At 39.8% G+C, this 25,845-nt stretch overlaps 2 protein-coding genes across 3 annotated transcripts; one reads left to right on the forward strand and one right to left on the reverse strand.

The window, feature by feature from the left end:
• The first annotated feature begins 42 nt into the window (after nucleotides 1–42).
• Nucleotides 43–12,443, forward strand: LOC138967132 (UPF0587 protein v1g245604-like). Of its 2 annotated transcripts, XM_070339623.1 has the most exons (8): nucleotides 44–147; nucleotides 4,951–5,037; nucleotides 6,120–6,176; nucleotides 6,709–6,790; nucleotides 7,188–7,297; nucleotides 8,935–8,997; nucleotides 10,181–10,357; nucleotides 11,187–12,443. In XM_070339623.1, the coding sequence occupies exons 1-7, from the start codon at nucleotides 145–147 to the stop codon at nucleotides 10,262–10,264; spliced, it is 486 nt and encodes a 161-aa protein (XP_070195724.1). In that variant the 5' UTR covers nucleotides 44–144; the 3' UTR covers nucleotides 10,265–10,357; nucleotides 11,187–12,443. The 2 variants fall into 2 exon arrangements, with proteins under 2 accessions (XP_070195725.1, XP_070195724.1); XM_070339624.1 differs by lacking the exon at nucleotides 6,120–6,176 and having other exon boundaries at nucleotides 43–147.
• Nucleotides 12,444–13,688: 1,245 nt separating this feature from the next.
• LOC138967131 (metalloendopeptidase OMA1, mitochondrial-like) lies at nucleotides 13,689–23,967 on the reverse strand. The gene is made up of 8 exons (XM_070339621.1): nucleotides 23,020–23,967; nucleotides 22,370–22,598; nucleotides 21,829–22,008; nucleotides 20,903–21,010; nucleotides 18,951–19,079; nucleotides 18,028–18,102; nucleotides 17,133–17,282; nucleotides 13,689–16,483 (listed from the first exon to the last, which is right to left on the reverse strand). The coding sequence occupies exons 1-8, from the start codon at nucleotides 23,487–23,489 to the stop codon at nucleotides 16,313–16,315; spliced, it is 1,512 nt and encodes a 503-aa protein (XP_070195722.1). The 5' UTR covers nucleotides 23,490–23,967; the 3' UTR covers nucleotides 13,689–16,312.
• Nucleotides 23,968–25,845: the final 1,878 nt, after the last annotated feature.

Consider the following 25,845-nt stretch of genomic DNA (forward strand, 5'->3'; position numbering starts at 1 on the left):
GAGAGAGAGAGAGAGAGCACAGTCCAGGGTGAGGTCACTCTACAAATCAAAACCTATAGACGAGAGATTAGCTTCCCCTGCTTTCGTGCTTGTGTGTCAAGCTGACGGGGACGCCTAGAATAAACGAAAAACTTCAACATCAAAATGGTAATATAATCGCTGCAGATTGTTTCAAACTTATTTATTTTCAGTTTAAGTAGCAGACAGTCTTAGTTTATTTCTCCCACAGAAATATTCAAAAGGATGACAACGTATACGTATGCAACACTTTCTGAGGGGCACTCTTTTTTTTGCGTGAGTCAATCATTGAATCAGTGAAGTAAAAGTTAGGTACTTATCAATCATGCATGTATGGTGGTCTACATAAATCCAAACATCGATCATTCTGACATTTCAACCCGTTGTACACACAGAAATGTACCGCGCAGTTTGGCTGATCAAACGTGTGAAGGAAAGCGACAACAATCATGAAAAATTAACAGCAAAAAATCCAGTTTTTTTTAATGTTTTTGCTGGGTAGCCGCAGTTGATATGCAATAAATCTAAAACTACAAATAGCAGCCTCTCCAAATTTTACAGAGCGATGACAAAAACCCTCATCTGGATATGTTCCAGTACTTAGGTCAAACAGAACCCAAGAATGGACGTTGTAACGGTTTTCCGTGAACAATTTGGAAACGTTTGTAACGTCTAAGAAACAAATGTAACATGCACGCAACTTTGTATACTTTGCAAAGAATGGTGCCATTACATGTGTGCCAAGTTTCAAAAACATTCTTTCACGGGCTCAAAAGGTATGATTGCTTGAAAAGAGGTGAAAAATACTGCCCCTGGTGTCTTTCCCGCAACTTATTTTTAGGACTTTTCATATAATTTTGATTCTCGTTCTCCGATAGGATGCGTATAGCCTTTCATGGATGATGCGAATCACTTGCTCGGTAAAAGTTGCAGAAATAACTTTTCGTGTGTTTTGAACACAGCTGTGCTGTATAAGAAAGACGTAAAGAATACAAAGAATCAAATAACAGAAGAATGCAGACATGACGTCATATAATTCCAAAAATATGACGTCAGATGGAGGCAACACTGGGTTTTTCTCATCGTCGTCTTGATAGCAGCGAGACACAATCTGGCATTTGCTGTGACGAATCAGACAGTTTGAATGCTACGAAATGGAGCTGTGGAGATGGACATCGCCAGGTTTTTAAGAGTCTGTAAGAGCATTGTCTCGATAGTGGAAAGTGTGTGTCCTGATCACTCAGCCACCTTGATATGAGTTTTGCAGACGTCATCGTCTAAAAATAGAACAGCAGAGCGGAGTGAGATTTTACTTTTTATTTCTTCAAAGTCATGAGGCTATATCTTTTGAGCCCACGAAAGAATGTTTCTGAAACTTGGCACACATGTAATGGCACCATTCTTTGCAAAGCACACAGAATTGCGTGCATGTCACATTTGTTTCTAGGACGTTATGAACGTTTGCAAATTTTTAACGGAAAACCGTTACAACGTTCATTCTCGGGTTCTGTTTGCTCCAAGTACTAGCGCGAATCCAGATGAGGGTCTTTGTCATCGTTCTGTGTAATTTGGAGAGGATGCTATTTGTAGTTTTATATGTATTGCATATCAACTGCGGCTACCCAGCAAAAACACCATAAAAACTCTGGAATTTTTGCTGTTTTTGAGTCACTTGAGAAAAAGTGACTCTATGTAATCGGTCAGTGTTAGTCTGTCCGGCCGGCCGGCCGGCCGGCCGTCCGTAGACACCACCTTAACGTTGGACTTTTCTTGGAAACTATCAAAGCGATCGGGCTCATATTTTGTTTAGTCGTGACCTCCAATGACCTCTACACTTTAACGATGGTTTCGTTGACCTTTGACCTTTTTCAAGGTCACAGGTCAGCGTCAAAGGAAAAATTAGACATACACCACCTTAACGTTGGACTTTTCTCGGAAACTATCAAAGCGATCGGGCTCATAGTTTGTTTAGTCGTGACCTCCAATGACCTCTACACTTTAACGATGGTTTCGTTGACCTTTGACCTTTTTCAAGGTCACAGGTCAGCGTCAAAGGAAAAATTAGACATTTTATATCTTTGACAAAGTTCATCGGATGTGATTGAAACTTTGTAGGATTATTCTTTACATCAAAGTATTTACATCTGTAGCCTTTTACGAACGTTATCAGAAAAACAAGGGAGATAACTAGCCTTTTCTGTTCGGCAACACACAACTTAACGTTGGGCTTTTCTCGGAAACTATAAAAGTGACCGGGCTCAAATTTTATGTGAACGTGACTCATTGTGTTGTGAATAGCAATTTCTTCCTGTCCATCTGATGCCTCATATAATATTCAGAACTGCGAAAGTGACTCGATCGAGCGTTTGCTCTTCTTGTTCAGGATTGTTGTCGCTTTCCTTTACATGCTAGATTAGCCTGACTGCGCGACGGATTTGAACGAACTTTGTATGACTTGTTAGGTAAGACACCAAATAAATATTTTGGTGTAAAAAATGCAACATATCGTTCAGTTTAAGTCTCCGTTTTGACTGTTGATGGTGAATCATGCCGTCAAAAAACGCCATTTTTGAGGGTAGGCATGGTTACAAACATGTGACGTCATGCCCATATATTGCTCAGATTCCTGAAAGGCATTTTTGAGCAGAAGAAAGACAGATCTTAAAATACACGTTAATTTCTGACCCAAAAACTGCTGTTTAACATCTGGGGTATACCACTGAAAAAATATCCTTAACTTTTTGGGTTCAGTGAATGTCATAGGATTTGTTCAATGCTCTTGTGCTCAAATAATTCGTAACTAATCACAGATCAGCAGATTTCACATATGGGAACACATACCTGTGTATGTGTGTCAAGAATTCATAACTATATATATGTAATCCACATTATCCCCACCTCTGCGCTGCATTGAGGGATAATTGGCTGACTTAATTAACAATGGCGTACGTACTCTTGAGAGAAATTATGAGGTGTCCAGAAGCTGCAACTGCGATTATTTTGTATGAGAGAAGAATGGAGACGGGTGCTTCCATTGGATTGCTGGGCGAAACAACTTTTGAGCAACGAGTCGTCAACTTTTGGAGAAAGCAAAAAAAAGGCGCTAATTGGTTGTTTCCTTTCTGTGGTGAAGAAAAAACAAGTCGCGTAAGGCGAAATTACAACATTTAGTCAAGCTGTCGAACTAACAGAATGAAACTGAACTCACTGCATTTTTACAGCAAGAGCGTATACTCGTAGCATCGTCAGTCCACCGCTCGATGCACAGGCAGTGAAATTGACAAGAAGAGTGGGGTAGTAGTTGCGCTCAGAAGGATAGCACGCTTTTCTTTATCTCTATTCTTTTTAACTTTCTGAGCGTGTTTTTAATCCAAACATATCACATATATGTTTTTGGAATCAGGAACCCACAAGGGTTAAGATGAAATTGTTTTTAAATCGATTTCGGAAATTTTATTTTAATAATACTTTTTATATTTTTAATTTTCAGAGCTTGTTTTTAATCCGAATATAACATATTTATATGTTTTTGGAATCAGAAAATGATGAAGAATAAGGTAAACGTAAATTTGGATCGTTTTAAATAAATATATTTAGTTTTACAATTTTCAGATTTTTAATGACCAAAGTCATTAATTAATTTTTAAGCCACCAAGCTGAAATGCAATACCGAAGTCCGGCCTTCGTCGAAGATTGCTTGGCCAAAATTTCAATTAATTTGATTGAAAAATGAGGGTGTGACAGTGCCGCCTCAACTTTTACAAAAAGCCGGATATGACGTCATCAAAGGTATTTATCGAAAAAAAGAAAAAAACGTCCGGGGATATCATTCCCAGGAACTCTCATGTCAAATTTCATAAAGATCGGTCCAGTAGTTTGGTCTGAATCGCTCTACACACACACACAGACAGACAGACAGACAGACACACACACACACACACACACACACACACATACACCACAACCCTCGTCTCGATTCCCCCCTCTACGTTAAAACATTTAGTCAAAACTTGACTAAATGTAAAAAGAGCGTGTCCTATTCAGTTCTCCACTCCTTTTCCTCGCATAATCTCTGGAGATTCTTACTTTTACTGCCATTCTGTGCAAAACCTACCTGCAGTGTGTGAGCCCCCCTTTAGTTAATATTAACCTCAAATTCTTCTATGTAATTGTAAGTGTTACTATGAGGCAAATAAAGAAGAACAATTTTGGTTTCCGGTGACGATTGAGGCCAAACATATCAGGGTTGGTTCTTTTTTTGTTTGTTTCAATTTAAGTTTGTTTTTCAATGACAGGCACATGTGGCTTTTTATTTGCCGAAAATCACGCGAAGTGACTGTCCCCTGGATGTCGGAGAAGAGTAACTTTCCTTGCAAAGTCTGCAAAATATATTTATCCTTATTAATAAAACTATTTTCTGGTGAGTCAAAAAAAGTTTTAGTGTTGGAAGCAAAACACAGGGTCAGTCTGGGAACAAGGAACTTTTCTGTTGTTGGCCTGTTGTGTACACTACACTGGGGTGTGCACGTTAAAGATCCCACGATTGACAAAAGGGTCTTTCCTGGCAAAATTGGTTAGGCATAGATAAAAAATGTCCACCAAAATACCCGTGTGACTTGGAATAATAGGCCGTGAAAAGTAGGATATGCGCCGAAATGGCTGCGATCTGCTGGTCGATGTGAATGCGTGATGTATTGTGTAAAAAAATTCCATCTCACACGGCATAAATAGATGCCTGCGCCTTGAGTCCGAGTCTGGAGATACGCGCGCGATATAAGACTTCATATAACATAACATAACTAAGCATAACACTACCAGTTGGGTAAATTTGTATTTTTTTTTTTTAAGTAATAAAGTATGGGTGGAGTTGAAACCCTAGATTTGTACATAAATCAACTGAATTTACCATTGCGTTCTGTTTCCTTTAAACAGCCGAAGATTGCTCTTCAAATCCAAGCTCAGATGGAGAACATCACCGATCTGAAGCCAGATGGGGAAGACTTCAGATATTACATGAAGGTAAAGATCTATGTATTCACATCAGCCATGTTTTTGAGTATAAATAGCAATCATGATTTATTAGAATGGATGGTAGAATCAGAAAAAAGGCTGTGTACGCTCCATGCAGATACTTGCAACGAAACTAACAAAGCTCAGCTCCAAAATGGAAAGAAAAATATTTACACATAAGTACACACAAAGTACATGTAATTGTATACTCAAAAGATTTGACAAAATATTTTTGAAGTTTTACCTTAGTTTAAAGGTACTGAACTTGTCAAATCCAGGTGCACGGAGCCCCTGGGGCTTTTAGTATTAACGCGTCATACCTCAGGCAGCTATCCGTTAGAAGAACTACCAAGTTTCATTGACTTGCACCCAAAGAGTCAAGAACTGCGATTTTTGTACGAATTAATTTTGTACTCGGACCCGGCTGGTCTTGGCCTATTTTTGGATCTAAATTTAGATCAGGTAGATCACCACATCATGCACAAAAAGACACGTCACTAGCAAACTATGTCAGACGCCATCATGAGTTTGTGTAAAACAAAATGGAGGCCGGAATCACTCAGTTCAATCGAACTCCGACCAAACACCACGTAATAACTAGGTTAATTTATGCACTCACGTGAACAAGAAACTGTCGAGCTTCACATATGTTGTCGTTGGGTAGCTTTGGGTTTGTTTTACTACCATAGGAGGATTTTTTAACTGTAAATGCACTCAGTTGCAACAAAAACGCAAAACGAAGGCTGTGAGCTGCACTGTGCCTGTAATATGTTATTACCCAGATGCAGAGCTGCAAAGTTATTGGATAGACTATACATGTTTTAACAACTTTTGTTACTGTAAACTTACCTTCTGTTTGCATTGGCCATTGCAATGAACAGATGACAGTCTAAAAGTTTTCAGTGGCATGTAGTTTGTCCCACAGAGAGAAATGTAAAAATTGATACTGATAAAATATTGATTTTGAAGATTAGAAAAGTATAATGGCTGAACTTCTTCTCACTTAATTTTTGTTGTTTTAATTTTGATTTATCAACATTTGAAAGTTTAGCAGAAAAGTGAAGTTGACATTCCTCTCATTCTTTTCACAGCTCAAGTGTGAAAACTGTGGGGAGGAAACACCAGAATTTATATATTGCACCTTAACAGTAAGTACTACAGTACAGTGCAATACAATCCAGTACATCTTTTGTGTCTTTTATGTACCAGAAGAATGTTAATGTGGAGTGTTGAAATTTTTTTTCCACCTCACCTCAATGAGCAAATTTTGTGAAAAAAATGTGTTTTGCATAATGTACACATTACAGTATTTCAGAATGACATTTTATTTTCAAAAGTTGATGTGTTGGGAAGGAATTGTTACTACATCTACAGGAAAAATGCAATCAGCAAAATAAATAAACAGAGGCAGAAATAAAATACCAGTGGAAACCTTTTTCAAATTTGATTGAAATTTAATTTGTATTAGAACCCTCACCTTCCACCCCCATAACGAGCTATCTAACCCCCCCCCCCCCCCCCCCCGGTACATTGGTGTAGTTTACTATGATTTACAAATGCCACACAGAAAGCAGATACATGCACCCACGTATGCATTTACATTGGTAAACACATGAAAGACAGTCTCTCACACACACACAAACATTAATGTTGTTCTAAAGGCCTGTGTCTTTTTTTCAGGATAGCTATCCTTTGACAGGGGGGAGAGGACACGCCACCTTGGTACTCAAGTGTAAATTGTGCAAGAGGGAGAACTCAATAGGTGAGACACTTACAAATTTCCTGGACCTCTAAATGTCAGTGAGTTTGTCACTTGTCTTTGCAGTAATATAAGACCGATTCATTGTCCTAATTTGTAAATTTGACTGTGGAAACCTGCCTTCAGCATATATGTGTTGGCTCTGCTGAACGTTTTTTTTCAGAGTTAGATAACTTAGATATAAATTAATCTGTTATCTGGGTGTGCCTTCCCTTTGAACTAATCAGCAGTCATAAAAGGTAATTAATTTGTACATTTTATACAAACTTTCTGAAGTCCTGTTGTAACATGTTGATTACTTACTTCCCTTCTTTGGAAACAACCATGTAGAAATAGACCATGTGTGTATGAGGCAGCTGGGTAAATACATTTTACATTCTTTTGTTTATTTTTGAAACAGATATTCTGAAAGACTCTCTGGATGCCTACACAATTGACGATGTGGGAAAATACAAAAACATTGTCAAGTTTGACTGCCGAGGCGTGTCGCCACTAGAGTTCTCTCCAAGGGTCAGTCACTTTTGACAGGTTTAAAGAAGGCTTGCAAATGGTGTAGTCTTGGAATTAGTAGAGATAGATAACTAGAGGCCAAGCAAGTTGTGTTGCAAGCCATTTGTAAAACCATTATTATCTAAAAGGCAGGAAAGATATAATACCACACACACAAAAACAGACCCAAAAAACAGTTGTTTGGTCAGAGCAACCTGTTACACAGTCAAACTGTAATGTAATAATAAACAAATAATCTAATAACAGAGCTCGATTTCCACTCCGTTTTATAACAATGTATATATTTATTACTAGAATGAATACCCGCTTCGCCGGGTAGCCGGCAGTACTTAGAGCCGTACGCCGGCTTCGCCGGGTCCGAACAATGGACCCGCCAAGCTTAGGTCCCTCCCAGATTCGTGGAATGGGAACAGCACGAAAATGATTCAGTGGCCATAATGCCATTCCTGACCATATCGAGTCCCATCCTTGTCGACGAATGTAACCGTGTTAATCACCTTTGGAGGCGAACTCCACTCAAACAGGACTGAGCAAGTTAGAGCTTATCTCTAAGCCCTTTTGAACTGTTATGGCTTCTCAAAGGAAGGCCAGTACATAAAATTACACAAAAGCCGCCAGACCACATCACAAACAGAACTGAACAATGCACAGGTGTAGCTCACATAGAGACACACACACACACACACACACACACACACACACACACAGAGAAGCCGTATCTATAGAGAGATAGATGACAGTGTATTTTTCGCGTGGCTATAAATTGATTCGACCTTTGCACTTTTACAGTGAGGATAATTTACGGGTCCAATTTACGTTCTGGACACTGCGGTGACCTTCTAAAAATAGTAACAGAACGCCGGGAATATCCGAAGATGCCCCCTGCACCATACGAAGGAAGGGAGGTAAACGCTGAAAACATGGAGAAGATGAGAAGATAAGGAAGAGTTACTTATAATGGTGAAATGAACACAAAAACCAAATTCGGTTCAGCGCTGCGCGCTGAGAGCACGTGTTAAAATATCTCATCGATGATATTGTGTCCGGGGTGTAGCTGAATACGGTGTCCAAATTTGAAAAAGATCCACCGAGAACTTTGGCTTTGGTGTGTCGGTATGGGGGCCCGGGTAGCTGAGGTGGAACCAAAATAGCTGAGGTGGAACCAAAATCGGTTCAGCGCTGCGCGCTGAGAGCACGTGTTGAAATATCGACCAGGTTGTGTCCTGTACCGGGTCTACCTGAATATGCCCACCAAATTTGAAGCAGATCCATCGAGAACTTTGGCCGTGCATCGCGAACTCACACACAGACAGACACACACACAGACACACAGACAGACACAAGTCGTATATATATATAGATAGAAGATTGACAAAGTTCTGATTTTTTTTACACAGTGTTGCTTATGATTAGAGAACACCTATTGAACACAAAAAAAGTGTCCCTAGAGTTCAGGTGTCCTTTCACGAGATGTACAGTTTGTCATTGCAGGCAGGAATTGATGTGTTTTAGACTGTACGCAGGGAAACCTTTGGAGACAGAAATAATGAACTCACGTTTTTGGTTGATTATAATTTATTTTGTGTGTATTTTTGTGTTCATCTTGATCCATGTATAATTTGTGATTGTATTTTCAGATTGGCTGGGTGGCAAAAGGAGTGGAATCAAACACACCGTTTACTATTGATATGAGTGAAAAAGTGAGATTGCCATTCACCTACTTGTGTCATCTGAACACACTTACACACACACACTCACAAACACAGAAACTGATGTACGTGTATGTACTGCATTCAGGATCTGCATGCATTGTGTATGTGCATGTATGTTTGTGTCAGGATTCAGAGTGAAGTTTTCCACATGCAAATGTTTACCTTGCTCTCACAACAACCAGTTATTAGAAACTTGAAGTAATTCTATGATTCCATGGACAAAAGACAATATTCAAAACTTATCTGTAGGGTTTGTATGGGGTGTGGAAGAGTTGCTTTTCCTTGTATTTTCTTGGAAACACTGCGGCAAACAACACGTGACATTGCAGGCCAAACACCAGCAGGCAACTTGTCTCCCCCAGTGAAATCTTTTGACATCCTAGTGAGAATTCTGCACTGTCCGCTCTATGCTCTTTTTGGTCGCAAGAATGCACATCGGAGCTGACTATAAACAGCATTGCCCATGTGATCGTGTCCCTCAATGCACAGATTACCGACCACGTGGGGAGACACGCCACTGGCTAGTGATTGACCTACAATGTGTAAATCAGTTTTTTTCAAAGGAAAGGAACTCTTCCATACCTCATAAAAACCCGACAGAGATATTTCTGGAATTCGTCTATTGCAGTAGACGGGCGCTGTGGCGGGGTGGTAAGACGTCGGCCTCTTAATCAGAAGGTCTAGGGTTCGAATCCCGGTCGCGGCCGCTTGGTGGGTTAAGTGTGGATATTTTTCCCATCTCCCAGGTCAACTTATGTGCAGACCTGCTAGTGGCTTATCCCCCTTCGTGTGTAGGCTACACGCAAGCACAAGACCAAGTGCGCACGGAAAAGATCCTGTAATCCATGTCAGAGTTCGGTGGGTTATAGAAACACAAAAATATCCAGCATGCTTCCTCCGCAAGCGGCGTATGGCTGTCTTAATGGCGGGGAAAAAACGGTCATACACGTAAAATTCCACTCGTGCAAAAAACACGAGTGTACGTGGGAGTTTAAGCCGACGAACGCAGAAGAAGAAGAAGAAGAAGTCTATTGCAGTTCAAATGTGAAATACTTCTGCAATTACCATCCTCCTCTGTGCACCCCTTCCCTAAAGGAAGCATTAACTGACAGTGACTTGTGTGTGCATGTAGCACTATCATGATCATACCAATGTTTATTGTTTATTTCAGGAATGGTTCGACTATGATGAAAAATCCAGCGAATCTGTGAGCATCACGGAAGTCTTGTTCAAGTTTGTTCACGTTAAACACTGATATTGTTCCACTGCCTGCGGTCAACACCCCCCCCCCCCCCCCAGCTTCTCCATATTTTTTCTCCTGGTAGCTCTACAGAATGAATGATGATCATTATATTTAGTCAATTTTTGACTAAATATTTTAACGTAGAGGGGGGAATCGAGACGAGGGTCGTGGTGTGTGTGTGTGTGTGTGTGTCTGTGTGTGTGTGTAGAGCGATTCAGACTAAACTACTGGACCGATCTTTATGAAATTTGACATGAGAGTTCCTGGGTATGAAATCCCCATACGTTTTTTTCATTTTTTTGATAAATGTCTTTGATGACGTCATATCCGGCTTTTCGTGAAAGTTGAGGCGGCACTGTCACGCCCTCATTTTTCAACCAAATTGGTTGAAATTTTGGTCAAGTAATCTTCGACGAAGCCCGGGGTTCGGTATTGCATTTCAGCTTGGTGGCTTAAAAATTAATTAATGACTTTGGTCATTAAAAATCTGAAAATTGTAAAAAAAAATAAAAATTTATAAAACGATCCAAATTTACGTTTATCTTATTCTCCATCATTTGCTGATTCCAAAAACATATAAATATGTTATATTCGAATTAAAAACAAGCTCTGAAAATTAAATATATAAAAATTATTATCAAAATTAAATTGTCCAAATCAATTTAAAAACACTTTCATCTTATTCCTTGTCGGTTCCTGATTCCAAAAACATATAGATATGATATGTTTGGATTAAAAACACGCTCAGAAAGTTAAAACAAAGAGAGGTACAGAAAAGCGTGCTATCCTTCTTAGCGCAACTACTACCCCGCTCTTCTTGTCAATTTCACTGCCTTTGCCATGAGCGGTGGACTGACGATGCTACGAGTATACGGTCTTGCTGAAAAATGGCAGCTACTTGACTAAATATTGTATTTTCGCCTTACGCGACTTGTTGACATTGTCAGGGTTTGGGTGCAGCCGAAGTGTTCATAAGAATGTTTTGGTCCTTCCATTGTTGTCAGCTATAACACTTTAATTTTGTCAAGGGAAAATGCTGCCATATTAATATATGTTTGGTTGTCCATTAATCCTGTCGCCCTTTATGAATTTCATTGTTTCTGTTGGTCTTTACAAACATACACATGTTCACCCAAAATACATGCATTGGCCTCAGGCACATTATGGGTGCTGGGATGATAGAGCTATTTTCATCCTCCTTTCAACAACAAAAAATTCAAAAAAACAAAAACATATACATGGTTTGTACAAATGTTGCAATAATTAACTGAACCATGTGTAAGAATGATTGAGGACATTCAATATTGCACTGCAGTCTAAGCCTCAATTACTCTAATTTCCTTGCTTTCACCATGTTTCCAAAGTAAAAATGTGTTTGACTTACACATGGACATTTTTGAGTCACTTGAGAAAAAGTGACTCTATGTAATCGGTCAGTGTTAGTCTGTCCGGCCGGCCGGCCGTCCGGCCGTCCGTAGACACCACCTTAACGTTGGACTTTTCTCGGAAACTATCAAAGCGATCGGGCTCATATTTTGTTTAGTCGTGACCTCCAATGACCTCTACACTTTAACGATGGTTTCGTTGACCTTTGACCTTTTTCAAGGTCACAGGTCAGCGTCAAAGGAAAAATTAGACATTTTATATCTTTGACAAAGTTCATCGGATGTGATTGAAACTTTGTAGGATTATTCTTTACATCAAAGTATTTACATCTGTAGCCTTTTACGAACGTTATCAGAAAAACAAGGGAGATAACTAGCCTTTTCTGTTCGGCAACACACAACTTAACGTTGGGCTTTTCTCGGAAACTATAAAAGTGACCGGGCTCAAATTTTATGTGAACGTGACTCATTGTGTTGTGAATAGCAATTTCTTCCTGTCCATCTGATGCCTCATATAATATTCAGAACTGCGAAAGTGACTCGATCGAGCGTTTGCTCTTCTTGTTTTACTCGGTCTAAACTACATGACATTGTATTCCCTTTCCACCTTGAAGAATGGTGTACATTAATAGTGATGTCATGATACAAAATTTAATCAGATTCTTCTGAAATTAATTGTCCCTTTTACTTCTGTAGCTGCCTTTTGTAGATTCTAAAACAGTATAGACATTTTATTATAGAAAATGGACAGCATAAAAATGTTAGTTTACGATTGTTTTGTTGATAAACTTTTATGCAAGAAGGTGGAGCTTTGCCGTTACCATCGCTATTCACCTGTCCAAGGGTTTGTGTGTGTGCGGTTGTTCTACTTCTCTGTGCCATTTTCATGTGTGAATAATGAATGATTACTCTTTACTTTTAGATTTTATCTTGTCATTCATGTAATATGGTTTGTAAGGTTGCATGTTTGTAAGGATGTAAGATCATCTGCCGACTCCCTCAAGCTCAACATCCCCCACACCAAACTCAAAACAGCAGGTCAACGCTCATTTTCTTTCCAAGCACCTAGCCAATGGAACACACTACCTCTCCCCCTCCGTCAACAACAGTCCCTCGAATCATTCAAATCTGCACTCAAGACATTCCTTTTTTCCAAATAATCCATGCATTCTACACTGCCCACCCCCATCCCACCCTGAATAACTGTACATATGTAATGGTTGATGGTGTGTGTGTGCTAGTGACTTTAAGTCTCCGTGTGTGTGAACGAGTGTATGTGCGCCTTGAGTCGCCTGCTGGTGAGATATGTGCGCGTTATAAATATTCGTATTATTATTATTATTATTATTATTATGTTATTTCACACAAGGGTGGGACTTTTCCGCGAATCCGTGGATTTCCGCGGACACAACTTACGAATTCCGCTGGAGTAATCTATTTTTCCGCGTCCCATTTCATCACAGTATGTATAACTTGTTGACTGAATGATATGGAGAGAAGTGAAGATAGAACAGAACACTGGAGGCTTGAGAGTTAAATTGTGCTGACTGAAAACTCCTGATAACTAATAGTCATTTTGAGCTTCAATGCATTGGGGCGTCACTTGGATCATACTATTGCCAGTATTGGAGTAAGTATGCACCATTACAATGTTACCATTGTTGTGTGAAAGTGTGTTTTTTGTTTGGTTGGGGTTTTTTTTTGGGGGGGGGGGGAGGGTGAGGAGAATGTCTTTTTTACCTGATCCAAACGAGTTGAATTTTAGTCTCAGAATGCACCAGATTGCACAGATTTTAATGTACCATTTAACCAAAAATCGGGGGAGCATACCCCCGAACCCCCCGAGAAAAAAGGGATTTCCTCTTTGTTCATCAGGAGAGAGTCCCACCCTGTTCACAGTAGTGGGTCAAACAGCTTTCAGTGCATTAATTACCGGGTCAGTTTGATCTTATGACACCTAAATGTCACTACTGTAATTCGATATGAAAACTTGAAAAACAAACACATACCCAGCACCACCCCTGTAATATCAAGAATGGGACACAGCACAATATGAGACAAATCACGTTTAATCACAGTTTTTCTTTTGATTAAAATGTAAGATCACATTATTAGCTGTGCATCTGAAAATATATTTCAACCATTTTTAACATTGTACAATAAAATCTGTTCTGTTAAAGACATAATTTTAAACCACCTTCATCAAAACTTTAAATCTCGATAAACAGTGATTACATGCACATAATCAATAATAACCAACAGAAACTTTCCTACATAGAGTCAAAACTAACATTCTCTCAAGCTATCAGTATTTTCATTAACAGGTGTCGGTCATGAAATTGTCCATACCTTTGAATGTGCATGCATTTTAAAGCTATCGATAAAATTTGTGGCACTATTTTTGCACTGTAACAAAAATTAAGCTTGTGAAATCTTACACGATCAATATCACACATTCCTCTTCATAGCATGATTGAGTAGAAGCCTTGGCAACGCGTCTAAAACCACATTGCGCATGTCACAAGTCAATTCACATGCTTCAGTAGGGGTGCAAAGAAGTATGGTGAAGATTTAACTACATGTTGTTCTCTCACAGTATAAAGCTAAAGACCTTGATCATGATGGATAGTTTTATCATAGGTGAGAGACCTGCTGCTCGTTATGTAGCCTTTTATGGCTCGAACATTTTGTCATAATTATGCTTTTCGGTGAAAACGTTTGCTTTCAATTTAACCCATGTGACATCTTTGTGAATTTAGGTATAAAATGGACAGCAGTGGCATTGTGTAAGTGCTAACTATCTCGTTGCCGAGACTACATTGTTGCTTCAATGCCCAGAGGAAAATGCCAATTTAAAAAACAAAATTGAGGTACTAGCTACACTAATATGTTTGATAAACGTATAATGCTGCAACATTTTATAAAAAAGCTTCAACTCCATCTATATATATATATATATACGACTTGTGTCTGTCTCTGTGTGTGTGTGTGTGTGTGTGTGTGTGTGTGTGTGTGTGTTCGCGATGCACGGTCAAAGTTCTCGATGGATCTGCTTCAAATTTGGTGGGCATATTCAGGTAGACCCCGGACACAACCTGGTCGATGAGAATTTTCAACACGTGCTCTCAGCGCTGAACCGATTTTGGTTTTTCTGTTCATCCATTCCCAGTAACTCTTCCTTATCTTCTCCAGTGTTTTGCGTTTATCTCCCTTCCTTCGTGTGGCGTCAATCCATATTCCCGTTACTATTTTTAGAAGGTCACTGTCCACAACGCTCAATCCATATTCCCGTTACTATTTTTAGAAGGTCACTGTCCACAACGCTCCTTATCTTCTCCAGTGTTTTGCGCGTTTATCTCCCTTCCTTCGTGCGCCGGCAAAGCCGGGTATTCGGCTCTACTTCTTCCCGGCGAAGCCGGCTACCCGGCGAAGCGGGTATTCATCTAGTAAATAATATACAGGTAAAAAAATAATGCTTCATTATCAAAGACTCTGACAGAGCGCTAATTGAATACATGCAATGTGACAGAGCGCTAATTGAATACATGCAATGTGATTATAAAACAAACCAAATGACCTCAAATTCATTTTTATTCACATGGTAAAGGTCTCTCACAATACTGTGTATTAAGACATTCAGCGGAACATGTACCTGGAGAATAGGCGACTTGCCCTATCTGGCGCCATCCACGAAATCATGCAATAAATCCGCGTTATCTTGTGTGGCCTTGCGAGATCTGCCTCAATCTGCAGGAATGTTTTCAGAGCTCTGCGAGAGGTTGCGTCTCAGTGCAGACACTTCGTCTTGAAAATGGTGAATTTGCACTACGCAGCAGTGTGCTGCAGCAATGATAGCCGCAACAATAATCCTAAAGTTTGTTAAAAGTACCCAATTGCCAAGCATGGTACACAAAGGAAAGGCGTTCAAGGTTTTTTGTTTACACAAGCCAGAGAGCGCCAGCGCTTGTGAAGCGAGAGCTGAATTCTCTTCGACGTCACAATTACGTGCCATCCCGGTACTCCGTTGTCTGTTCAATAACTGTATCAGCTGCGATTTGTTGTATCCTGAATCTTGTATTTTTCTTTCTTTGAGGTACTTTTGCAACTTTGGTAATTGCATAGTTCGTTAGCCATTGTAGTATATGGAAGGAACGATTACTCTTGAGAGGAAAAAATTAGCCCGCAGGAAAGTGAACCTTCCTTATCTATCACACCGGAGAGCTATCCAAGCGGAGAGCTATCCAAGCGGGGTATTGTGCAAGTTGGCTATCAATGGTTGAGGCACTTGGTGTACATTACAGAATATGAAACAGTTAGAAAATGCATCCTTAATTTTTACTCTGTTTTACAATGGCTTTGATGTCTGCCTTTTCTCCCCCAAAACACAAAACCAAGATACCAATACATGTAGTGAAATTAAGTTTACAAGTAGTTTAATTTCTCTGCTTAGGAAATTGCAAAGAAATCAGAATGAGAAAACAAAAAACCATGAAAACCTTTTTTTCAGAAGTATTATATAGGTTATTCAGCTGTACAACTTGGTCTAATCTGGAACCATTTAAAAAAAAAAGTACACTTCTAAAACAAAATCAATGCATTTTCTCAAAAATACAGTAACAATCACAGATAGTATTGGACCAATGCCATATCAAAGCGAGACTACCTCACATCGTGATCAAGACGCTTTTGGAGCAAAGGGTCCACGAACCTGCACCCTGCTGAGATTCTGTCCAGTTTTCTTGGCAGTCTGGTGGTTGTCCACTAACGAGGAAAGTTCTTTTATTGTCTCACGTGGGTCTGTGGTGGGCAGAAGTGGACACTTGGCTTCCTCTCGAATCTGCACAGCCTAAGACAACGGAAAAGGGTTGGAGAAACGTTCACAAATGTATGAGAGTGTTTCAGAGAATTCCAAATTCACCCTGCAAAAGGAATGAACAACCTGATGTGTTTTCTTGAAGTTCATTGAATTAATAAGGATGCCGAGTTATTATTAAGCAACTGATTAATTGATTTTTCTCTTTTGAGGATTGTTCAACGCCAGTTTTCTCAAAGGCGAGGACTACTTCTCATAGTTGAAAACTCGGTCATTGTGACGGGGTCAGAAGATCAGCATCTGTAAACTAGGGCAGGCAGGTGGTCTCGGCTAAAAAGTATGGGTCATTAACCCTAGGTCACAAGACCAACCAGCTATTACAGTGCTGTGGCTTTGATCTCATCACACATGGGGAGCAAACATTTCCCAACACTGTATTCTTCCTTTGACTTAAGGCCAATACACTGGAAGCGCCTATTGTGTGGATTTTTCTTATTTTAACCTTAAAAGTGGGGGTTGCACCTCTTACATCAAAGCGCCTTGTAGTCCCGAAAATATGATACTGTGACAGATCTCACTGACCAGTACCGAATGTTGAAAAGAAAGAAAAGAAAAGCTAATGTTGAAAAGAGAGAAAAAAAAAGCTAATTTTGAAAAGAGAAAAGAAAAGCTAGAGATTTACCTGTGGGACCAAGTGGTCAAAGAAATCCACACGTTTCTTGTGCGAGGGGTGTGTTGACAACCACTCTGGAATTTTGTCATCTTCCGTGATGTCTTCGTTGAGACCCATTCGTGCCCAGAATACGGTGGCCTCTCTCACATCGTAACATGCCTGCAGACGATCATAACCAAGTCAGGCAAAGCACTAATCACAAGATCCGAGAAGCGAAGGGAGGTAAGTGCTATAACCATACACAACATCAGTAAGTAACAGTTATATGTGTAGTCGTGCAGTCTCCTGATGGAATAAATAGCATTAAAATAAACAAATGACTTTCATCCTCTACTAAAATGAACACGATTTTCACTCTCGAGGATGGAAGTTTTACTATTTATATTTTAGTATTTTAATTCCCTCAGGTGCCAGGAGACAGGTTCTTTGTGTCTGCATATATATAGTAAAGTAAATGTATGGCACAGGATTTGCGAGTATAAATACACACATAGTGATCAATCAAGCATATAAGAATTTTTTCAGTGTGTGTATGTGTGTCTGCCTGTTTGTTTTTCTTTCCATGTGCTTGTCATATATATTATGAAAAAAGGTGTTCAATACATCATCATTTGTACATAAAATGTTACTCGAAAGCAGCTGTCTTGACTTTGGTACTACAGTAATACACTCTCTCTCTCTCTCTCTCTCTCTCTCTCTCTCTCTCTCTCTCTCTCTCTCTCTCTCTCTCTCTCTCTCTCTCTCTCTCTCTCTCTCTCTCTCTCTCTCTCTCTCTCTCTCTCTCTCTCTCTCTCTCTCTCTCTCTCTCTCTCTCTCTCTCCAGAAAGTTTAAACAAAAATAAATCTTGAGAAAATATCAGAGAATCTTAAAACATTTGAAAAACAAGCAATCTGTATAAGTTACCTTAGCGGCTAACTGAAGGCCCACTTTGTCAGCTTCTTTTTCCAGCATGCGACTGTAGGGCATGTGCAACATGATCTGCAACACATCCACATTCTGTCACTATAACAAGTAGTATTAAAATTGCACGCGCACACAGAATTAATTAATGTCATTGTCTGGATCTGGATTCCCCACTAGATGGTGTTCGTGGGGGGTACGTCACAGGAGCTGACTTCGGCTATTTCGTGACGGGTGGTGTTTGCATCGCATACTAAGTCATTAGGCCTACATAATTTATATGGCCTGTTATTGACAGGGTTAAAAACTTTTTTTAAACTGTTAAAAACCAGGCACGGGTTCGCTAGTTCCCGGTCTGGGCCCACTGCTTCCCGATTGCAGATGTGAATGCCTCGGGAGTAGACAGTCTGACAATGGCGTCAGGGAGTCCGTTCCACTGGACTATTGTATGCTAAAGCTTGGGTTGGAGATTACATAGACAAGCCTACTGTAGTGATTAATCACATTTTGCAGAGCTAATATCACAAACACCTTTTGTGCACCACAGTTTGGATGATGCAAGGGCCGGGTCACCCAGATAAGGAAACGCTCTTAACTAACTGTTATCACAACAGATGACAAAGAAAACAAAAGTTTTCTGGGTCATAAACATAATATCGCAAAGAAATTATCATTACTGAGGATGGCAAGAAAAAATAAAACATAAAAGAAATGATTTGTCTGTTTTGCTACTTGCACAAACATGCAACAGAGAAGACACCTAAAATGTGAGGACACCTTTGGTTGGTCTGAATGGTATCCCTTTGATCGCAACAAGTTCCACAGCATTAACATTAGATGGAGCTGCTGGTTGTCATGTACATTGTTTTGAGTTGTATTTGTTTCTTGGTATGAGAAATAACCAGAATATTGAGACTACTACTGACATTGATGAACTTGCCGTAGAACCACTGTGTGATGAAGGAGATGCCGTCAGTGGGCATGACGCACCAGATGGCTGCCATGGTGGTGATGATCAGGAAGTCGATCAACTGAACGTAGCTCACCTGCTCAATCTAGCAAGCAAAGCAAAGGATATCCTTTCGTTAACACACCATCCTTCAAATAAAACAAAAACAAATAACATCAACTTTAATTCTATCCAATCTTTTTTTGTCAAAAGGAAGAATTATGTCATGTGAGAAGTTGCTTTCAGAGCCTAAATGTAACAGCTTGTTTAGTTAGAGATTTTCTGCTCTTCCAACCTATATACAGTGGAGTCCAGCTATAACGAACCTGGGTATAACGAAATCCCTCTTTTAACAAACTGCCATTGATTTCCCGGCAGACAGCCTTCTATTTCTTACTTGTTACTTTCCGGCTACATCGAACCTTTTGAACTCATTTGCACAGACCTGTTTACCCCCATAAGTGTTTTGGAGTAATGCTCAGCCCCAAAAATAGTAATCCTGGCACAAAAATAGTAATCATCCAGCATTCGTCGCCAATTACAACGCACATGACAACTGTGTCTGCGAAACGCAATCATGCACAAATATCCATCATTCACACATCAGTCAGTTTTTGTAGTCATCATAATTTCAAAGAAGATCACATCAAAAGCACATGCATCACTGATTCTTTTTCTTTTGCTCGTAGTAGGCCTTTTTCAGTGTGTCAAGCGCTTCTCTACTGTACTTGCGCTTGCCGAATGAGTGAGGGCGAGACTTCACCACTAGAATAAGGCTCTCCAGCGTCTCATCAGACAGACATGATCTCTGGTCAGTCCTGTGCTTTTTCACCCCATTTTGCCATTGAAAAAAACAATGCCAAACATGTGAATAGATAAAAAATAAAAAAATAAAAATAATTTTTTTTTTCTTTACATTTTTTTTTGTTTTTTGAAAATCGTAGTCTTGACACGGATAGCGGAATGGCGTATTTTTTTCAGAAAATCGTAATAAATTACGCCAAAATCGTAAGGGTAAACAGGTCTGTTTGCATAACGAACCCCTCTTTTAACAAACACGTTTTCATCGCCCCAGAGCCGTTTTGTCTCTAAAAGTCACAAGGCTACAACGAACTGATGTCAATAATTGTCTCCAAAGACAAAAATACACAAACACAAGTGCACATCGCGTGATGAGCGAACTCTGAACAAACTAACAGCGGGAGGTGCACGGAACAGATCGAACCAAAACCGAAAGTTGTGGTGACGTCATGACATTTTGCGATGTACGTCAGCGAAGCTCGTGCACATGTGGTCTGTCTTGCTAAAAACAATGGCTGACAAACATGGTTTCGAAATCTGGAACTGTTTTTTTGTTTTCTCCGATCCGTGACCGAGTGACGCGATATAGAACCACGCGTTCGTTTGAATCAATACTCTCCTCAGGCAGTGAAGTCTCCTAAATTGCTCAACACTGTGGACAGTCCGGAGTGCAGTTATGTCCCGTGAATGAGCGAGTCAAAGTTTTATCGTGAAAACTGACGCTTTTCATGCACCTCCCGCTGTTAGTTTGCCTCTCTCTTTGGATTATATTATGAAGCTGTTGAAAACATGCAGAGATTGTACTCTCCAAGGAAAGATCGATGGGACGATCATTTGAAGGTGATTGGGAAAACTTGTCTTGAGGCCATTTAGGGTTGAAAACTCTACAGCGAATTACTGATATAACGAACTAAAATGTATCTCCCTTGAGATTCGTTGTACCCGGACTCCACTGTATATAGGATTCAAATTGAGCAGGTCTTCAGTCCATGAGAGGTATAACAAATCAAGTATGAAGCACTTAAAAAAGAACTGGACATGGATACCCTTAATGAAGTAAGCAAGCAGCAGTTTCATCACAATATGAAAAGCAATGGTGAAAGGAACTACATTTAATCCATCACCTACCCCATGGTTCAGAAGAGCATGTGCCATTTCATGGGCAATGATGATGGCAAGTTGGTCTTCGTTTTGAGCAAAGTCCATGATCCCTGTGAAGACAAACACCTGCCCCGTCTGTAAAGATAATTAAATATAACAATTTAAAAAAGTAAAACTATAAAACGAATAAAATGTTTACAGAAATCTCCAAGCGGAAATAATTATTGAAGACAGTGTCAAGTTTGACAAACATTTTTAATGTTTAGGCCACACACAAAAAGTTGTATGTTTCTGGTAACATGGCTACAAATAATAGGGTAGGTAGGTAGGGATTTTTGTGTGTGTGTGTGTGTGGTCAGGGTAGAAAATACATGTAACTATACAGTGACGCAAAGAGACTGGACTTACTATACAAAGAGAAAGACAACACATTACAAAACAAATGAGACAAAAGGGATGCGGGGTTATCCCCCTTGTGTCGTCTGCCGTCTGTTACTTTCGTTTTGACGCTTTTTTTTGCTTTTTTTTTTACAAATGCAATTAAAAAAGTCTAGGGGCGGGAAAAAACTAGGTATGGTCGAGTGACCAGAAACACACAACTTTTTTTTTGGTGCCTTATCTTGCGCACTCGACTGTATCCATGCTTTACGTACACAATGCATTCATGAATATTATGGTGATTAGGCAAATACTTCATCAGCTTCATGTTAATCTATTTCTTCGAAATTTTCACTCGTTTCCATCCAGTTGCACTTGGATTCTTTGTCTTGTATGATAAAATAAAAATGTGTGACCTACATGACTACGAAACTACATGAAAATAAGCTGCAAGGATGTAGCAAGTTGTTTGTACAGCTGCATACTTAACTACATCAACAGCAAATTAAGCAGAACAAAAACTTTTTTCTACAATTAGCGATGCGATCCAAGTTTGAAGAGTTTACTGTACTCACCGGTAGTACAAACGCGTTAACGACAGAAGGATCATCAATGATGTAGTATTTCCATGATGTTGCTCCCAACAGTTCCGCCATCTTGGGGTTGGAGGCAACTAGTCGGTCCCCTACTCCCTGCACTCGTTGATAGTAGGGATGCTTTGGCGACAGAATCTTCTCTTCATAGGTCTGAAGATACTGAGAGAAAAAAATGTTTATGCAATATATACAGAAAAAAGGAAAACAGAAAACTGACTGTGAACATTCCTGCAAACATACTATACGTAGCAACAACAATTTAAGAGAAAAGGCTCAAATGTCTTGTTTAAATTTGATGAAACTATAACAAATCAGACAGGAAAAAATGTAATTCATAAAATGTTCACAAAAACATAACAGCCACAAAGAAACACACACACCCCCCCTCCCCCAATGTACAAGGAGACCCCCCCCCCCCCCCCCCAGTTTTTTTAAGGCTTAAAGTTCCCCTCCCACCATGTTACCTTACATTTAGAATAGGACAACCAAAAACAGACCAACACCACACTCTTTTACTTACACCATCAGCTTCTGCCTGGGCGATCTTCATGAACTGTTCATGCGTAACTGCAATGAAGCGCTGTCGACCAGTGAGAGGGGTTTCTTCAATGTGAGATTTGTAGTACACAAAACCAGCTCCACTTAGGCCTGCTGCTGCCAAGACAATGTAGTACCACTTCTGACGTACTCGGGTCCAGAATTTCTGTCGCCCCTCGTTTGGCATCGCTTGCCACCATTTTCTTGCTGACCTAATAGACACAGAAAGTAAGTACCAAATTTTATCTTCAAGCTATGTATGTAAACTACATAGAATGTTTTTTAAACACAAAAAATAAAAAAACTGTAAATAAAACAATTCAAATGCACATTTATAATCAGATGGACTTCCCCGCCAACTTCTTTCAAACCTTTCAGAGTAAGTGAAGCATTTGCAATCCCGTGTATATTTATTTTGTATATATGTATCCATGCTGTTTTACTGGACTGATTGAAACAGTATGGCTCATGGCCTCCAATACACAGCCCAGCTCTAGCCGAGACATACCAGTGACTGCTAGCCTTTACATTTTTAGTGAGCTAAAATTACTTTCTGCGTCAAGTGGCTCATTCTACACTAATGTGAATCTAGATATGAATTCCAAAAAATAACATCCTGAATGCTAAAAATACCTTCCAGATAAAATGGCTCCCAGTTTGGCAACAGGCTTGATCAAAATCCAGAACACAGGTGGGACATGGTGTTGTGGCGTGGTGCGGAATCCTCTCAGCTGTCCATGTGGTAACCCTGCTTGAAGGTCTATACTTCTGTTCACCCTGCTTGTCAACACATGATGATGAGTTGCCTCACTCCTTCCTGTTAGTGTCAAAAGCCGATGGCCAGAGCCTGACTTTCCCAACAGGCTGTCAACACCAACTTTTTCAAGGCACCCAGAGAAAGCAGATTCCGACAAACCCTGTTTTGATGCATTGTAAAGTGATACATTCCGACCTGATAACTGCGCTAAACGTTTTTCACAGGTTCGATTTAACGCAGAAGACCGAACGAGAGACTTTGACGAGGGCTTGAGCAAGAGAAGTAAGGAGGAGTTCAACTTAGGAAAATATCGTCCTTGTGAAAGGACACAATTTACAAGCTTCATGCTGCCAAGATTCTTTTCTTCCCGAGATGTTCGATTTTAACGTTTAGCTGTATGCAACTTTGCCAGACGTTTCCTGAATAACAATCGGTTTTATGTGATATCCAGGTCGACTGGAAAGTGGGAAGTCCTTGACCACGTGAAATAGGCTAATAGCATATCAGCGATATCAGCTGCTGTGTGTAGCAGACGCTACATCTCGCTTTTAAATAGTCAACTGTGTTCGGGTCACATCGCTTTATAAGCTTTTTTCAAGCGGAACTGCTTTGATATTACATCAGTCCTAGGTTGTTCAACTACCTTGTCGCGTCATAATGTGTGTGGCGGCATTTGAAATAGGAATGAAATAATGACAAACATAACTGAAAGTTTCATCAGCGTTGAAGACATGCATTCATCAAGGAAGACAACTCTCGCAACAGGAACTGTTGCAGTTTAGAGTGGTGTCGTGTAATAGTCGTATACGTATGTGCACTAGCAAGTGCGGGCATCTTTGCCGTTGAGTTGAGTTGCCGTGCGACTGTTCACTTTCGTTTCTTTCTTCTTCTTTCTTTGCCTTGGGCAGTTCCGTCCAAATTTGTTATCTTTCAATTTTGCAACAATCAATCGTTTGGTGTGATTTGCAGTTGTGATGTTGCCCTTTTTACCCAAAAACTATTCTTTAATAACCGTGAGAAAAGAAAAGGGGATGCTTGTAAGCCAGTATTATTATTCGGTTTTGCTTGATTACCGGTGGCTTTCACAGTCAACCCACAGCAATTAAGAGATTTTGGAGAAAATATGATGATAAAAAAACACCCGGTAGAGATGATCGTCACGTGAAGAGAGTTTCAGAGAGATGTCCCAGAACTAGGAAGGCAACTGAACAGCTTGTGTAGTTTCATTGACAATAAAGCGCAGAGTTGGAGGTCGGAATCCGTATTAGTTGTGCAGAATAATGGCTTAGTAGGCCTACGAGGAAAGTTTGGAAGCCTATTTTGAAAGAGTGCATGCATTGTAACGACTCGATTACAGTTTTTCCATAAAAAATCAACAACATCGTCATTTGTGTTATTCCGTTGATACATAATTATGTCCCCCGGGGATGATGATTTTTACTGCACGATGATGCAATTTTCTGCAATTCGAAAGTGTTCTGTTATGATGCATTCAGTTCTGGGAGGGATTGTGTTCATATTTTTCTTTTTAACACAAACACTACTAAATGCAGACTCAGCTTGGGGGCAGACTTGTCTTCCATTAACTCATCTTTAATCAGTCAATGCCCGTGACTGATTACACCAACTTGGCTTACCGTGCACGACTGCTGAAGAGGGGGGTGCAGACGATTTTCAAGGCGAAAATAACACTTTAACTAGTGGAAACAAACAAGCGTTATCGGCCTAGGTAAAGATCGTTGAAAAAGAGGAAATAAATCACTTCAGTAAAGTAATATTAAGACATGCGACATCCAAACAATCTGTTGGCCTAAACAACCACATGTGCTAAATTCAGTCATGTAGACTGAGTTCTGGCTGACCGAAACCCGTCGACCGAGACGGCACTGTTTCGATCGGCCGTATTGTGTACATAGGAGCCTAGATAAAACGGATGTACGTTCTTTTTGAGCACAATATCAACTCTTACACAACTTACATGTCTATTTATTCTTGGATTCAGGAACCACTGGAAAATACAATAGAATCACTGTGTGTCTGGTATTGCAATTCCATCTTCAAGCAAACATTTGATTATCAAATTAATGAAACAATTGTTTTTAAGCTTTCAAAAAGCAATCTTACTATACAGCCTGGACTGGGCCTAAGAAATACAATTTGACCCAATGTTCGATCAGTTTGATTGAAACTGAATATGCACCCCAATGAACTGAACAAGTGCGCTTAACGTCCTCACAGGTTACGGCTAGACTATTAGGGACATGAATGTGATGATACACCAAAGAACTGATAAAAAGTCGCGTAAGGCGAAAATACAATATTTAGTCAAGTAGCTGTCGAACTCACAGAATGAAACTGAAAGCAATGCAACGCAGCAAGACCGTATACTCGTGGTCCACCGCTCACAGCATTGGCAGTGAAATTGACAAGAAGAGCGGGGTAGTGGTTACGCTATGCTGCATAGCACGCTTTTCTGTACCTCTCTTCATTTTAACTTTCTGAGCGTGTTTTTAATCCAAACATATCATATCTATATATTTTTGGAATCAGGAACCGACAAGGAATAAGATGAAAGTGTTTTTAAATTGATTTCGAAAAAAAAAATTTGATAATAATTTTTATATATTTAATTTTCAGAGCTTGTTTGTAATCCGAATATAACATATTTATATGTTTTTGGAATCAGCAAATGATGGAGAATA

Source organism: Littorina saxatilis, linkage group LG5 (genome assembly GCF_037325665.1).
Source record: "Littorina saxatilis isolate snail1 linkage group LG5, US_GU_Lsax_2.0, whole genome shotgun sequence".
NCBI classification, from domain to species: domain Eukaryota; kingdom Metazoa; phylum Mollusca; class Gastropoda; order Littorinimorpha; family Littorinidae; genus Littorina; species Littorina saxatilis.